Consider the following 16,603-nt stretch of genomic DNA (forward strand, 5'->3'; position numbering starts at 1 on the left):
GAGGGTGATGTACACACCCACCCCACCCAGTTTGGCCTTTTCTCTTTTGTACTGGACATCATTGAGGTGGGAGGTATCAGAGGCATAAACTCCAGCCAGAAGAAACAAATGCTCCCAACAGCAACTGATCCAGGTGGATTTGTATTCCAGCCAAGCCAGCTTGCCCAAACAAGACTGGCGCTGGCGGGCAGCCCATGTGCCAGGCCAGAAAGATGTATGAATAGATTAGCTATGCTGTTGGTGGATAATTCCCCCATTAAGAAAACGGAAATGCAATAAAACGGCAGTAATGGATACCTGGCTGGCATCCCCCCTGTCTAGCACATGGCAATGGGCAAGCCCTGGCTCCAGGATCACATACCCAGCAGCTTCCTACTGTGGCACATTGGGCAAAGAGGCATCTGGGCAGGCAAAGTGCATCCCTGCTCCATGGCCAATAGCACAAGCAGCCCAAAATTTAAGGTGGCCACCTTGCTGGACATCCTGCTCAATATGAGTTGCACTAGGATGGTAGGAAAAAGGGAAAATGGCATTTGGACAAAGAGGTAAGTACCAAGCAAGAAAGGTGTTGCAGCTGGAGGCTGCCAGGAGGCAAATCCCTTCTTAGCAATGGGGATTTGTTGCCTTGGCAATGAATGGGGATACAATAGCCTTGACTAGGTTGTATGGCCTAACCGGACTCCAGCCTTCTTTACCAGCCAGGGTCCTTCTTTCTCTGCCGCTCTCCATTCTTAACTGCATATAGGAGAGGAAGAGATGTTTTGGATGGCTGTATGCTCCCCACTCCACCAGGTGTGTCAATCTGTTTCCTGCCTGCCTGGTTTGGGATGCAACAGCTCTCTGCTCTGCAGAGGTGAGAGACTGGCATCCCTGTCCTCAGGTCTAGAAAGCTCATCTCCCCTCAGGCTGCCAAGGCCGCAGGCCTCTGTAGAAACAGAGGAGGAGAGCCTTGAGCCATCTGATCAAAGATGAAGCATCCTGTTTCCAAGGATGCCCAGACAGATGCTTCTAGACAGCTACCAAGCACGAAGGATGACAACCCCCCGCCCCCACCCCCCCTTCCATATTTCATCTGGTGCCCTTGCTTCCCAGCCTCTCCCCTGCAGAGAGGAAAGCTGGTGGGGCATCCTGGCTGGAAGATCAGCGCTGGAGGCTAGGTTGGGATGGGGTGGAAAAGTGGTGGGATACGTTATTACTGGAGCAGGCAGTGGTGGGGTGATGACATGCCCTAGCTATGCCTGCTGTGAATGATTCCCGTCTCCCTATTAGCTGAACCGGGGAGCCTCCCCCCCCCTTTCCATCATCCCTGCTTGGAGGCCCCCGAGTGACGTCCAGGCCACGAGGAGCTGCGCTCCTGCCAGGTGCTGACGCGCAGTGCCGGATCATGACGCAGAGGCGCTCAGCCTCCGTGGCCACCGGGCTTGGGGATGTAGAGTAAAAAGAGCCACGACCCCCCAGGATCCATCGCCTCGGGCATCTTAGGGGAAGAAGAGGCACGGCTCTTCTAATCGCCCCCCATCCCATCCCGGGCATTTCTTTAAAGCCCCACACAGCACCTTGCTCATCATCACCTCGAGCCGAGGGGCTTGGAAGGTGAGCGCAGAGGACCACCGATCTACAACCACCACCCTGGCGTGGCCAACCCCACCCCGGCAACAAGGTGGCACACATCCCGAGACCAACGGAAGGGAATCCTACTCCGGGAAAGCCGGGTGGGGCTCCGCGAGGGGTGCGCGTCCTCAGTTTCCCCTCCGGCGCCCACAACGCCCTGATGATGCCTGCTGGGCACCCCGCCTGGGCACCCCGTCCCTCCCCTCCCCCCGTCCCACGCCCGGACCCGTTACCTGCAGACGCTTCTTCACCCAGATCTTCTTCATGTCCGCCCCTCCGTCGCCCCCTGGGCGCCCTCCACCCCACCCCACCCCCCGGCGGTCAGCGCGATGCGGCGGGGCCGGGCTCGGAGCGCACGGGCGGCCGGGGCAGAAGGAGCATCCCTCCGCGGGAAGCGGGCGCCGGCCTCTCTCCGCTCGTTGCCTCGCCTGCGCTGGCAGAGCTGCCAGCCAGCCCGGAGCCTCGCCCGCCGCCCGCCCGAGACAATGACAGCGCAGGCGGGGAGGCGGGGGGGGGGCCGGGAGGAAGGAGGGGCCGGAGGGTGGGAGGGGTTGGAGGGAGGAGCTGGGGGGGAGAGAAATGAGAGGGGGTGGCCCCCCACCCCGCAGAAGGGCTGCCTCCCCTCTAAACCTGGCGGGGTGGGGAGCTTACCCCTCCCAGAGCCACCCTCGACAGCGCCCATCAATCCACGGTTGCCATGGAGGGCTTGGAGGTAGGCGAGAGGTTTTTGCCCATCTTGGAAGATGGCGAGGTGGCCTCGTGGGAAGGATCGAGGCAGGGACGGGCGAAAGGGCGCCGCGGTGCAAAGCCAAGGCTCGGCATCGGGACGTGGGTCCCGTCTAGTGGGCATTGGCACTGCCGCTGGCACTGCCCCGGTGCTTCCCGGCTGCATCCCAGGAGCACCATGAGGAAAGCCCCTTGCAGAGGGAGGCGTCTCTCGACAGGGGTTTCCCACGGTACCTAAAGAGAACCTCCACGTTCAAAGGCAGCATACCCCCAGTGAGGAAGTGGGGGGGAGGGCGAGGGACAGGTAACAAGGAAATGCTGTCGCCTTGTTCCTGCCCTGCTTGAGAGCTTCCCACAGACATCCGGTTAACCAGTGTTAAAAGCAGGATGCTGGACCAGATGCAGTTTTCCTCTGTTCTACAAGGCAGTCCTTGTTTCCTCCTGTCTGAAGTTGTGAGGTTCAACATCCCCTCTCTCCCTTCCCCATCCATGGATAAAATCTACCAGTACACAGCGTGACATTCACATGCAAACACACTACACTGCCCACTACCCTGAGCAGGACTACGCTTCCCCACTTTGTGGGTGTGTGTAGTAAGAGTTTTGCTCTAGGTGCAGCACAGAACAACACAGAAAAAGCAAAACTCCTGCTCAATTTAGGTTAAGCGGGAAAGACCAGGAAGGTGTGTTTGTGTGCAGTGCACGCACACACACAAAATACTTATGGGTAGAAGGGCTAAAGCAGGTTGCGGGCAAGGGCTGCATGCCCTTGGTGGAGGGGTCATCAGTTGGAGCCCTCATGAGCCAGAGACAAAGGTGTTACTCTAGAATCAAGAAAACACCCTTTTCAATTTTCACAATGGCTACCTCAAATTAAAATGCTGAATCCTGTGCAGGTTTATGCAGAAGTAAACCCCACAAGGTTTGATACATAGAACAGAAGACTACAAATTTGTTCTTTGACATCTGGAAGGGGTAGGAGAAACCTTCTTTCCTCCAAGGTATGCAACAAGGGGAGAAAGCAAGTACACTTATCAAATAAAATGGCAATACCATATACAGTGATACCTCGGGTTACATACGCTTCAGGTTACACACTCCACTAACCCAGAAATAATACCTCGGGTTAAGAACTTTGCTTCAGGATGAGAACAGAAATCGTGCTCCAGCAGCACGGCAGCAGCAGGAGGCCCCATTAGCTAAAGTGGTGCTTCAGGTTAAGAACAGTTTCAGGTTAAGAACAGACCTCCAGAACAAATTAAGTACTTAACCTGAGGTACCACTGTACTGACCCTTTAACAATCCAGGAAAGATAAGAAGGAAATGAATAGGAAGATTGCATCTGTGATGGAGTGGAAGAGTAACAGTTTCAGAAGACATGGAGTGGGGAGCACATAAAATGGGGCTGGGGGCTGTACACAGCCCCTTGCCTTTAGTTTGCCATTGTGTGGGTTAGAGGCTAACTATCAGATGGCAACTAATATAAGGCTACCAGCTTCACAAACAATGCCTCCTCTCACTGCCTCCTGCCCAAAATTTCCACACCTTGAATCTCCACTTTCAATCAATTGTACTCCTCATATCTACCAAACCATTCATTCCTAGGAATCCCTCCAAACAGAAATGGTGAACCAAACATAACTGACCAAGATCCCACCATAGAGGGTATTTCGTGCAACCTCTTCGGGGGCCCAGCAGAACCACACAGAATTCTGCTGACACTCCTGGCCCTCTTTCCAGCGATAGGCTTTACCAACACAGCCGCTCAGCTCAAACAGTGCAAAGAAGGTCAAATCAGGACACTCTAACTCCAGCATAAGATGCATAAACTTAGGGAGAAATGGGAGCACTTCAGGATTGTTACAGAAGGATCACCATGCTGACTCAGACTACTTCATGCTGTTTCACCTTGGTCAGCATTTTGCCTTGTGCAATGACAGACTCCAGATGAGAAGTTTATAAGCTTACAAGCAATACAGAATGGCAATACCCAACCTGCGAGCTCCCCTGAATGAAGAGATTGAATCTCTGGTTGTCATGCCTTGTGCTGAATCAGACCATTCGTCAATCTAGCTTGGAATTGCTTGCACGGGCTAACAGTCGCTCTCCAAGGTTTCTTTCCTAGCTCTTCCTGGAGATGCTGAACCTGTGATCTGTCTGTGCAAGGCATGGATCACTGAGCTATGGGTCATCCCAAAGTGGTTAAACAATCAATCATTCTTCTGGATTGATTTCTGGATGGAAATCTGGGGATTGTGGGAGTGTGTGTGGGGGGGGTGTCCCTTAACACTCAGCACTCTTAAAAGATTACAGTTCATAGGATTCTTTGGGAGGGAACCATGGATGTTTGTAGTGGTATATTAGTGCTTTTAAATGAATGGTGTGAATGTGGCCAGTGTGTCCACTCTAGCTTATCTAACAACTATCAACTCTCTTATAAGTACCGTATACTCAAGTGTCACATTCATCTCATTCTCCTTCGGTTGTCCCTCTAGCCTACCAAACAACTTACTTTTCCCTCAAATGACTCTCTTTCTCTCAACATTTCAAAAACAGCAAAGATTCCTGCATCTGATGAAGTGGACAATGGTCTACAAGAAGACTACAAAAGTTACCGTCGTCTTTAAGATGCCTCAAGACTCTTTGTTGTTTGCACTTTTGAAGGCAAGGTAATGTGGATAGACCACTTCTACGCTGAAATGTATTCTTTACACACATCTAATGTGTGTCCTCAGTCACATATTTAGCATGTTGCAAGTATGTGAAAGGCTGCTTCCAAAAATGGATCCGCTTAGATGTATTTGCTTTAAAGAGAGGCGGTGGTGATGTGCATATTCTTCCTCCTCCCCATTTTATCTTCACAACAACCCTGTGAGTTAGGCTTCATGGCTGAGTGGGAATTTGAACCCTGGTCTCCCTGGTCCTGGTCCAGCACTCTAACCACTATACCACACTGGGTCTCATAAGCCCGAGGGCAAGGGGTGGCCTTACTAAGACATTCTGGGAGCTTCATATAAATAAATATTCTTGTAGATTTGCAGGACCAAAGCAGGCCATAATTAGATGTGGGGGGTTGAAATTGCATGGAGCGAGTGGCAGTCTGCATGAAACAATATGCCTGCTGCACATAGTCACACAACATGGTTCCTATCATCAGTAAAAAATAAATAAATAGTGTGAATTGGATACTAGCAGATAAAGAAAAGGAACATTAGTTTGAAATGGATCAAACGGTGCACACTTAAGGTGGAAATTGTACTTGAAAATATAAACAAGGCCTCACTCTGTGGGATATGAGAATCTGAGGGCTGACTGCGTCATTTCACACAGGGGGGTAAACATATCTTCCTCGTTTCAGATACTTTTGTGCAGACAGACAGCGACAGCTTCAAGCTTTTGATAAGCTGATTGTGCAGTCCTCAAAGGGAATGAAAAGGAATTTGTACTTTCCAAAAGAAAAGAAGGAACAGTTATTTCACATCAGTCCAGAGCCTGGACACATGGGATCCCTATCTGAAGGTGTCATGTTGGCAAGATATAAAATAGGCCAAGATCTAGCTAAAAACATACTTTCTGAGCCTTTCTAGCACCAGAAAAAGAGAGGACAGAACTCCTGCCCCTTTAATAGTTGCACTGAAGAGGGAATTTCAGCTCTGCAAACACCAAAAGAGTGGAACTGCATCACAAAAAATAGAGAAAGGAGGGGCAGATTTGCATACATTTTGCATATGCTCATTTATAGAGAGAGATGCAAAGCTAGGAAAAAATACTATAATTTAAATGGATATGCATTTCTTTAAAAATATTTCATGGAAGAACGCAGGCAATTCATATAAAACATGCATTTCTGAAGCTAGAAATGGGAATAAGCAGAGGTGGGGAAAACCAATGGCTGCATAGGCTCCCCAGGGTCCAATTCATAACTGGTCCATTAACAATGGATCCACTCCAAGGTCTGAAAGTGACCCTTTTTAAAAGAGGTCATTTATGAGCTGATGAAGCCTCTAAATCCAAGTGCATTCCCAGTGGTGTCTGCTCTATTAGGGCAGCTGGGGCACTGCCCCACCAACCTCAGTCTGCTCTCAGCCAGCCCCCACCTGCTTGCCTCCTTACCTACAGCCAGACCAGGGGGTGGGGGCACTGCCTGCCAGCTTCCTTCTCATTAGGCTCAAGGCATATACAGATTTGCAGCTTAAAACACAGCAGTTGGTTCCCCCTTCCCACCCTTTGCGTTTGAAGTAGCATTTTTAAATTGCTGTACACATCATGACCTGGTTTATTTCTCCATCTGCCCCCACCACTACCATGCACCCAAATTATTATTCAATGAAGCTGTCATTTGCACAATGACAGCAGATGCCTGGGCCAATTTTGGTTTATTAAAAATAAAAAGAACTGCAAAAAACGGGGGCACACACTCACACAAATCTAGCAAGTGGATTGCTACCCAACTCAAGTTCATCCCAAACTAAAGGAAACCAGGAAATGCCAGGGGCAGTAATGCTCACCAATCTTCTAGTTAGACTAGGTTGTGGGTGATTTTTCTTTTCTGGGAAGCTAAATTTGCAGTTGCTGCTGCCTTTTAAAGATAACAGTAAATGTCTCAGCAAAATCTCCATGTTGGGTTGCTATTGGGCCAGTGTCTTGATGCTAGAAGCACTCTTAAGGAGCAATGGGGGTGGAAGGAGCTAGCATAACATACAGTGGAATCCCTACGGACTTGTTAAAAAGAAAACATCCGCAAAACTAATCCTTTTCGCACTCATTGTTTTTTCCTAACTGTGGGCGGTTAGTATACTGGAGAAGGCAAAAGCAACGGTGCAGGCTGAAAAGCTTTTAGGGGACCATTTGCATAAGACATTTTTATATGTTCACAAGAGAAATGTGGGCTGGATGAAACTAGCGTCAAGAGAATGCTCAGTGGGGCTGAAGACGCAACACTTTCAGACTAATTGGAAAAGGGATAAAGCCAAATGATCAATGTTTGTCTAGACCCCATTAGTTCCTCTCTGTGCTACTCCTTGCTCACTTCAATTCCACACAGACGTCAATATGGGCGCAGTGTCAGATCCAAGCAACCCTCATTTGCCCTGTTTTGTAATACCCAGTATTTCACAGAGGAAGGCAGGAGCACCTACTAACACCTCTCTTCTCACAGCCCCCCCCCCTCCGTGCTCCCCCCATTACACATTGACTTGCTGGACTCATTTACCCTGAAGACACCTTCCTGGTACTGGTTTTTGAAGCAGAGCATGAGCTTCAGAAACGGAACACAACAGTTTCCCAATTGTAAGAGTTTACTGACTATAAATAGTTTCTCATTTTATTTTCATTTGATCGCTTTTCTTCTTGCAGGTTATGCAACATCACAAATTCGACAAAAGAACCCCTCCCACAATAATAACCACAATGCAGTACCAAATGGAGCAACGTTATATAGCACACCAAAGAAAAAAGAAAGATTCCAGGTTATCCAGTAAAGAGAAGCCACAGAAAATCAAAAACTAAACCAGCCAGAAGATTTTATATGCTGTAGTACGTAACCAGAAATAGTTTTGAAAACTGAAAGAGGTTGGAATGAAATATTAAGTTTCAGAATAAGTCTGGTTGAATTTATAGAATAGCAGCAGCACATCCGGACACATTTGCTACCCAGTTGCGGAGGCTGGGTGTGGAAAGAAATAAGCGTACTGGCATTTTGTGGGTTAACAAGTACAACAAAATGGTGCAGCCTGGAGATTTTCCTGTTTGGCATTCCAGCCATTCCATTTCTCATCTCCCCAGTTTTGTTTCTCCCTCTATGCTCAGTCAGCATTCCAGCACCATTCCAGCATTCCTGGATTAGAATAGCTCAGCAATAGTTACCTGTGCTCTGGTAACCTCATATTTGGATGGCTGCAACACATTCCATGAGGGCTACCTGCAGCTAGCGTGGAAGGTGGCTGCCACTTTTGTGAGTGGTCCTGTTCAAACTGCACTGGTTTGCCAATATGCTACTGGGACCAGTTCAAGGTTTTTGTCACTCACTTACGAATCCCTGAATGACTTTGGTCCCAAACACTTAAAACTCTCCTCTATTAGCTGCAGCCTGCAGAGGAAGCCCTCTTCATGATCCCATCACCAAGCATAGCGCATGGAGTAGTGATGTGGGGAAGGGCCTTATCTGTGGTGGCACCCCATCAATGGCACTCCTTCCCCCTAGAGTCGGGGTGGGCAGATGCCAGACTTTCTGGAACCACTTTGGGTTTTTTAATCGAACCCCAGGATCTATGGGTGCAAAAGCTTTTAACAGTTAATATCAGATTATTTGGAGCCTGAGTCATTTAGGGCTTTCAACATCAACATTAGCACCTTGAAGCGGGCCTGGAAATGAACCAGCAACCAATGCAGCTGTTTTAAAACACAGCATCTGGAAGGAACCCCAGCCAGCATCTGGCTGCTGCACTGTGGACCAACTCAAGTTTCTGAGTCGTCTTCAAGGGCAGCCCCACGTACATGGGCAGGATTCTTTGGAGAAAGTAATGCGCTTTAAATGTAGAGTGTGTATGTAGCCAGAGCTTAACCTTCAATGACCTGAGGAGAGCTGAACCCTACAGAATGGAAAGTAGGCCAACGTACATGGACTACATTTTTATTCTTCGGCTATGATGATGGAATTATCCCCAGTCACGGCAGTTGTGAATGTGGTCACTTTGCATAACTTAAGCTTTACATAGATTGTACTTTTTGTATTTTATTACCCCACTGATTGTGCTGTTCACAAGACTCCTCCCCACTCCCCACCCCCGTCTATAAACATAGATATTTTATACAGCTGTCAAACGTGGGCTCCGATCCATGAAGGCTGGTGCCATAATAAACCTGTTAGTCACAAACCCCTTTATTCAATTCTTAAGGGGGGGGAAACAGCCTTCAGTCTCCTAAAACAGTCAAAATAGTGACAATGATTTACCAGGGACCTGAAAACAGAGATTGCTCTTGATAAATAAGAACAGTTGGAACATTTGCTGTATATTTCACACATTCATGCACAGGATGCATATATTCATTTCCTCCACTCTTCCACATTTTGGGGAACATGTTTTTTTCATCTAAAAAAGGAAGCAGCTGACATTTTCTAGGCTGACAGGAATTTTAAAAGGGCCTAATGCAGAGAGTACTAGTGTCAGGGAGATCACTCCCTTCACCTGGATTTCCTTTGATATCATCATCATGGCAAGGACCCCAGACTGGCTGTGGCCTGTCCCACCTTGTACCCAGGCCTGCACCTTGGGGAGAAAGATCCGGCCAGGGTGCTGACTATGACATCACCAGCTTTATTTGTGCCTAGGAAGCCTTGAGGGGAGAAGGGAGCGACCAAACTGCAACCTGACCCCCCTTGTTTAGCTCTCTGGGTGTCTGTCCACAAGGCTAAGTTGCTTAAGATAGGCTGTGTCATTCACAGCACAGCCTCTTCTCCTCCTGCAGTGCCATGACCTTCAAGGGACACGGGCCTGGCCTGGCATTTTCCCAGCCGCAGTTTAACAATAACATGGAAGGGGAGCTGCAGCAAGCTCCTGACTTTATTGTTTTATCTCTTTAACTGTTATGCTTTTCAATTGTTTGTTTTATTCTATATTTTAACTGAGGAAGCTTTAATACCCCCAATGGCTTTGTAATTGTGCATTTTAATTATGTATTGAGTTTATAGCTGTAAACCACTTAGAAGCCATTTTGGGATATAAGCAGTATATAAGTCAATAAACGACACAACAACAACAATCATTAAGGGAGAGTCTCTTTGAGTCCCAAGCCTCACGTGTAGCAAAGTGTCTGCATACTTCCTATCTGCACTTAAAGACTATATATCAATAATGTCTAGTGTACATTTACCAAATGTGTACCTACAATGAACAGTGTGCCTTGAAATGTACCTCCTACTCCAATCACAGCCTATGGTGTTAAGGTCTGAATGCTGCTTTGAAAAATGCAAAAATGGTTATGTTATTATGAAAAGGTACCCAAACTTCCTCAGCATGCAGCGCATGCAGCAACCCCAGAACCACCTAGGTACTTGCTCATGCCACTTGCTTGCTGCTTCATTCATGGTTTGCGTAATGTAAAAGAAAGTGTACATATTTGCATCTGTCAAACACTGAAGCGTAGGAGTGAGCCGGAGTCCCAGAAAGGCTTAAGCTCCATGCATAACACATGTATATGCGCAAGCTGAACAAAAGGTGAAAGCCATTAGCACAGTAGAAGTACAAAAAATACCGGGAGGCACCAGATTTCGTTCAACAGACAAGCCTATAAGAAACAGCCTGCTGTCCTGCTGCTTTTACAAGAACAAGGTGATGGAGTGTGCCAACTAATGCTCACATCTGTGTGTGTTTTTTCTGGCAGAGCTCCTGAGCTTTTAACACGGGGGTGGGAACTTGAAGGCCTCCAGCTGTTGTTGGGACTCCCCATCCCTGCTTTAACAGCTGCAGGTAGGTGAAAATTCAGCTAGTAAAAGCTCAGTCCCTTCAGGTAAAAAGTTTCACCTTCTGGTTTACTGGCTGTCATGCAGCAGTTAAAAAATCACAAGGGGTGGGGAAATTGGACAGCCCTGATACCAGCATGTATCATTTACTAATGATCTCCAGCCACAAACACCTGCACAAGAGGCAACCTTAAAATGAACCATAATTTTAATGTGAATGAGCAGCATGCTGGTACATGATGCTCAGAAGTTCCCATGGCGCTACTCTCCCACTCCAGCTGCTGCCACACCATGAATGAAACAAGTCACAATATGGCTCATCACATCGTCCAAACCTGGGCTCGTGGTTTGTTTCTCCTAAACAAACAACTGTCAGTAAGTGAAGAACAAACCTTGGTTACCACTTATGGTTTGTTTGGAGAGAAACAAACCATGAGTCTGGGTTCAGATGACACAAAAAAGCAGACTCTGGCCTGTTTCATTCATGGCTTTGCAGCAGTAACAGCAGGGAAGGAGCTCCGTGGGAGCTTCTGAACAGTATGCACCATCATGCTCCTTATTCCCATAAAACCATAGTTTGTTTTAGACTATGGTTTAATATAATATGCAAACCAGTCACAAAACACTAGAACCAGAAGATTAGCCACAGTGCACATAAGACTACACATTCTAAACAAATTGTCTTTCGACACACTAAAGACCAATACATCTCACAGGGTGGCCAGGTGAAAGAGTGGGCAAGATTTCCCCAGCATTAATTACTGTGCCGCCTTCATGGATCACTGCCTTGCCATGGCGAAGGGGCTTGAATAACTCAGAGAAACTATGAACTATGCCGTGCAGGGCCACCCAAGATGGACAGGTCATAGTGGAGAGTTCTGACCAAACGTGATCCATCTGGAGCAGGAACCGGCAAGCCACTCCAGTATCCCTGCCAAGAAAACTCCATGGACAAAGACAACAGGCATATAAAAGATATTTTCTGTGCAGAAGAGTGAATTTCAGCTAGATTTTTATGCACAAAGGTGCAGGCAGCCTGTCCTCTTTGCTGTGTGCCCAGCCTACATCTATTATGGCCTACACCTATTATTCCATAACCAAGACCAATTTCATCAGCTGCAAGCCTGCAACTTACAAAACAGTTCAAGCTACCAGAGGCCACACACACAAAGTTCTGAATGGCTTTTAAAGGCTTTTAAAAAATTCATTAATTTTGAATGTGAAGCTAAGTGCTCTCACTCAATCAAACCAGCAGGAGCGCCGATTGCTGCCTGAGCATACTCAGCCAGCCTCTGCCACAAACTACTGCCATGGGGTTTGTGTTGGGGCCAATTTATACATTTGATTTCGGCATAATCAAATGGTAAATCTTTTCTCTCTTTTTCCAGGAACATACAGGGTGCAAGTGGAGAAATCACATGTTTAATAACTCACTACCTCCTGTTAAAATACTTGAATTTTTGCACCTTGAGAAGGAAAATACTGGAGAGAAGTGTTCAGCCTATAGCCTGCTTCCCAAACAACAAACATATTTTCTGTGTGCAGAGCCATTTTTTTCCTTTTCTTTGTTAGGGAGCATTTAACTATCCAGGCCATTTTCTACACTGACTGTGCTCGATGCAGTTTAACCACCATAGAAATGCCCTCCATTTTGCATATTGTGTTAATATCAGCAATAAAACAAAAAAAACCCACCATCATCAAACCATTACTAACCACCAAGACAACATCAGTGAAACATAATACACAAAATGCCAGAGGCTTGCAAAAAGAACAGCTGAGCATCTAGGTGGCATCTCTCCTTTTCTGTCAAGTGGGACCTGCCCAGCCCTAAAAGGTGGTCATGCCAGCCATCCACCCCCATCCTGAGAGCATAGTACTGGCTGTTCCATACATTCAGGATCAAAGCTACTTTGAGTTGGTGCTCCATATCATGGTACAATACAGCAACCCCACCCCCCCCCCAGCAAGTGGTGCAGTAGGGAAGGGGACCTTTAGCGCTTGCACCGTCCCTTGCTGCTATAACACTTTCCTGTTGTTTTACTGCTTTTGCTGCAATGAACGGTGTCTTCAAAAGCTGGGAGTGGCCTTGGCAGAGCTAGCCCTAAAAGGAAGAATACCAACACGCGATGCCGGAACTTACCATGAGCGCCTCCCTTGTTCTCTTATAAGGGCAATGGCGCCCACCTGAGAGGTGCCAGAACTGGGTTCTGAAGAGTTCCGGCTGAAGGGGAAAAAGCTCTGCCAATGCTTAAATAAATAGAGGCTCAGGTCTAATTGCACTCACTCTTCTAGGCAATCTAGCCACAGATACTCTCCCCAGGCCACGCCCCTTCTCCAGCCATACCCCCCTTCCACAAGATACACCCCTCACCAGCCTTGCGGCACATCCTTGGTGTGTGTTTTTGCCTGGCTGTCATGCATCTTTGAAGACTGAATATACTCTTACTTGCTTGGGCAGAACAGGGCAGGCAAGTGTGTGTTGAAAGTAGCCTACTATACAAAGGTAAAAAAATTAATAATATTGGTCCACCCACTTTTGCCTCGGGCCCTGCCCACCAGTGACATGTGGCCCCTTGAAAGGTCATTCAGAAAGGAATGCGGCCCTCAAACTGAAAAAGTTCCCCACCCTTGATGTACTGCAAGACCACTGCATCTGAGTTATCTTTTCAACTTGTTTTCTACTGCTAGCCACACCTCTTCATTTCTTATATATTACTGGTTGTTACTTCGAGGCCATCTCTTAATGAAGCCTTGCCCTCATACCACTTTTCCGTGATCCCTAAAACTCTGTTCAAAAAAAGAAATACAGTGTTCCTGCACCTTTAATAGTGGTATAGAAGATGAAATTTCAGTGGCCATGGTTTGTCGTGGAAGCTTACATCTACTGAATTCTCTCTTCTGCACAATTATTAAAGGCGCAGGGACCCTGTCCTTCTTTGTTGCATCTGACCTAAGGCTGAGGGAAGGTTTTCCTTAGTAAAGGGAAGGGGAACCTGTGGCCCTCAATATGCTTTTCGATCAATTCCACATTCTGTAGTCTTTCCTCTCTTTTTTGGACTTATGTAGAATCACAGCACTGGTTGCATATGGAATATAAGCATGGAGGAACTTGAAGTGATATTTGCTTTCCTGTCAATAGATTTTCAATGCCCCCAACTCACTTCTGCTACCTTTGTAGGGGCGACCCCAGTGGGCAAATTTTGACTTGCTTTGTTACCTAGTCAAAATGTCTGGCTGCAAGGACCTTGTTCCTCCTCCCAGAGTTGGAGTCTTGCCCCTGACCTCATACTGCCCTTCTGAAGTGTAATTTCCGATGAAGGGACCATTTGCAGCTTCCTTTCCTAGCAGTTGTTCTCTTCCCTGGAGGTACTCAGAGGGCCTCTGGACAATCCCCACCTCCCTTTCAAGTCCTGGGGCTTATTTGAAAGTCCCACCTCTGAGCAGAGTGGCCAGTGGGAAGCAGTGCCTGCCCTGCCATTAGGCTGAGAAAAGCAGCCATTTCAGGCAGTGGATGCTGAGAGAGTGGGGAGAATGATGGCAAGATGCCGGAGGGCTAAGCTGTATGTATGCCATGTGGTGTACCCCGCGGCCCAGAAACTAGCCTGTTGCTCTCAGGAGCAGTGAAGGACGGTCTCTCATCACCAGTGCTGAGGTAGAATTCAATGCCAGGCTGCTATGAGTCAGCTGTGACTGGGCAGTTGGAACCATCTTGTCCTTTGCCTCAGGCAGCAAAATGTCTTGGACTGGCCCTGGATGGAAAAATAGGACAGGGCTCCTGCACCTTGACTGGTGCTGCTGAATTTTCCTCTTCTACACAACTACTAAAGGTGCAGGAGCACCTTCCCCTTCCACATCTGGTTGCTCTGCTTCTAATATGCTTTGTGAACCAGAATTACAAGCCCCAATATTTTTCTTTTCTGAGCCAGAGAGGAAGCCTTTTTTTCCATTCCCAGGAAGCAAAGCACCAAAACCTTTCTAACCTTGGAGTTGGAGAGCAGAATGGGAAAGATTATCCCCAGAGTGCTGTGCTGCACTTCTGAAATGCTCTGAGTATAATTAGTTATAACAAGAATCTCATTCAGCTCTCACTTTCCCTGTCTGCTATTCAAAATCTCTCCAGATTCTCCTATTCAGAAACTCAAGAGATGTAACTTTATTTTACCCTGTCAATTGACTGCACAGCGTTTTCATGAAAAGTTCTCGGTCTAAGGTGTTCATTTTGCATTGTTTTTAAACTTATCTATGCTTTTTGCATAGTTTTAAAAACCATTTTAAAGGCACTTTCAGACAACCTGTTTATTGAGCATACATCCTGATTTGTTTGCAGGCATATTAGGCAATGTTGGCCATTTAATAAACATTCATTAAAATTTGTTTGCAGGGAAGTTAGGCAACTCTGCATCAAAACAAGGGATACACAACACTTTCCAGGGCTTCCCCCCACAATTTTCCTGACGGAAAAAGTCATCTTTAGGGCAAGCGGATTTCTGGGTCAAGGCCTCTCAATCAACTAGAATTGTGCAACCTGGATTTGCCAACATGTGATTGAAATCCCATTCAAAGTGCACTGAATTGTTTTTATTGCATGTTTGTAAGTCGCCTTGAGACTCGTGTGAAAGTTGACTAATAATAATAATAATAATAATAATAATAATAATATCTGGCTCTGGGTGAGTATTGCCAGCTTCACTGGGTGTGTTTGGTGAAGACACCCTTCCTCATCTTTCCCCCACTCCTTGCCCTGAAGGTGGTGAAACATGTCAGGAGCCAGTGGGAGTGGGGAGAGAGAAGAAGCCGGCCATGTTCTCAGGCATGAGACGGCAACACTCAGAGAAAAGCCTAGATACCTGAGGAGGGTTCAGTGCAATGTTCTAGTGTAAGCACTATATTTACTCCCCTTGTGGGCCTGGCACTTGCCCTCTGCCTGGTGTGTAACACAAGCTCTGGCTGCACCGCTAGAATCTGAGGGGCTGGCACATTCCGTCGCAAAAATAGCCACCAAACCCCAAGCGAGAGGCTGACTGACTGGACAGCTGCAACAGACAGAGCCGTCACACAGAAACTGGGACTAGCAATGCATTTGGGACGTGCCGCCCCCTCCCCCCGGCAGCATGTGGAGGGGTTGTTCTTGGCCCAGGGGTGCTTCCAGTTGGACAGCGCCAAAGTCACTCAGCTTGACACATCTGGGGGGCAAGGCGACCATTTTGACTACCACTTATGCCGGATTTTAGTCCACTTATCCGCTTGTGCTTCTGATGAGGAGGAGAAATGGGGGTTGCACTATGGCATGAAGACATTTTAAAAGCAGAGAAAGAGCAATAATGTAAAACACATGCTTTTTTACTGATCTTGGTCTTGAGGTGCAACCATGCTTTTAGATCCCTAACTGATAGGGTGGGAACTCAAATGGGTTCAGTGTCCAATAGGATGCAATAAGCAGGCTATCCGAACCCTGTTCCCCAGCTATGTTAATAGCTTCCTGGCAGTCATGCACATTTGTAGAATAGAAGTTCTGTCAGTGACTTGTTTGGAAAGAGGTTGTGCCTTTTGAACTATGAATCTTGATGGATCCAAAACCTTTGCATCACTTTGGAACTATTTAGTTTATTAGCCACATATTTGCATTTGTATTTCAGCAGTCCTAAGCAGGACTTAGGACACAGGCCCAGGACACAAGTTTGCATTAACACTTGCATGTGCTAATTTATCTGTCGGCTCAGGCATCCCCAACATTGTGCTTTACAGTGCACCCAGCTTCCCTGTAAGCAAAGAGAAAACATGAATCGCTGGCTTTTTAAAAGA

The 16,603-nt window shown here is 47.2% G+C and overlaps 1 protein-coding gene and 1 long non-coding RNA gene across 6 annotated transcripts in view; one reads left to right on the forward strand and one right to left on the reverse strand.

Moving 5' to 3' along the window:
* Nucleotides 1-16,603, reverse strand: part of SPEG (striated muscle enriched protein kinase) — a 104,504-nt gene that overhangs the window by 73,906 nt on the left and 13,995 nt on the right. The window contains exon 1 of one of the 5 annotated variants that reach the window (XM_080980751.1): nt 1,845-2,036. The exons of 3 other annotated variants lie outside the window; for them this stretch is intronic. In XM_080980751.1, coding sequence (XP_080836877.1) covers nt 1,845-1,877 — 33 coding nt within the window. In that variant the 5' untranslated portion in view covers nt 1,878-2,036. Of the gene's footprint in view, nt 1-1,844; nt 2,037-16,603 lie in introns of those variants that run through there. One more of the 5 variants, XM_080980752.1, reaches the window with a different exon arrangement.
* Nucleotides 1,158-9,927, forward strand: LOC308462866. The gene is made up of 3 exons (XR_013979393.1): nt 1,158-1,593; nt 4,894-5,006; nt 7,693-9,927. It is a non-coding gene; the product is annotated as an uncharacterized lncRNA (long non-coding RNA).

Source organism: Podarcis pityusensis, assembly GCF_964106645.2.
Source record: "Podarcis pityusensis genome assembly, chromosome: 1".
NCBI classification, from domain to species: domain Eukaryota; kingdom Metazoa; phylum Chordata; class Lepidosauria; order Squamata; family Lacertidae; genus Podarcis; species Podarcis pityusensis.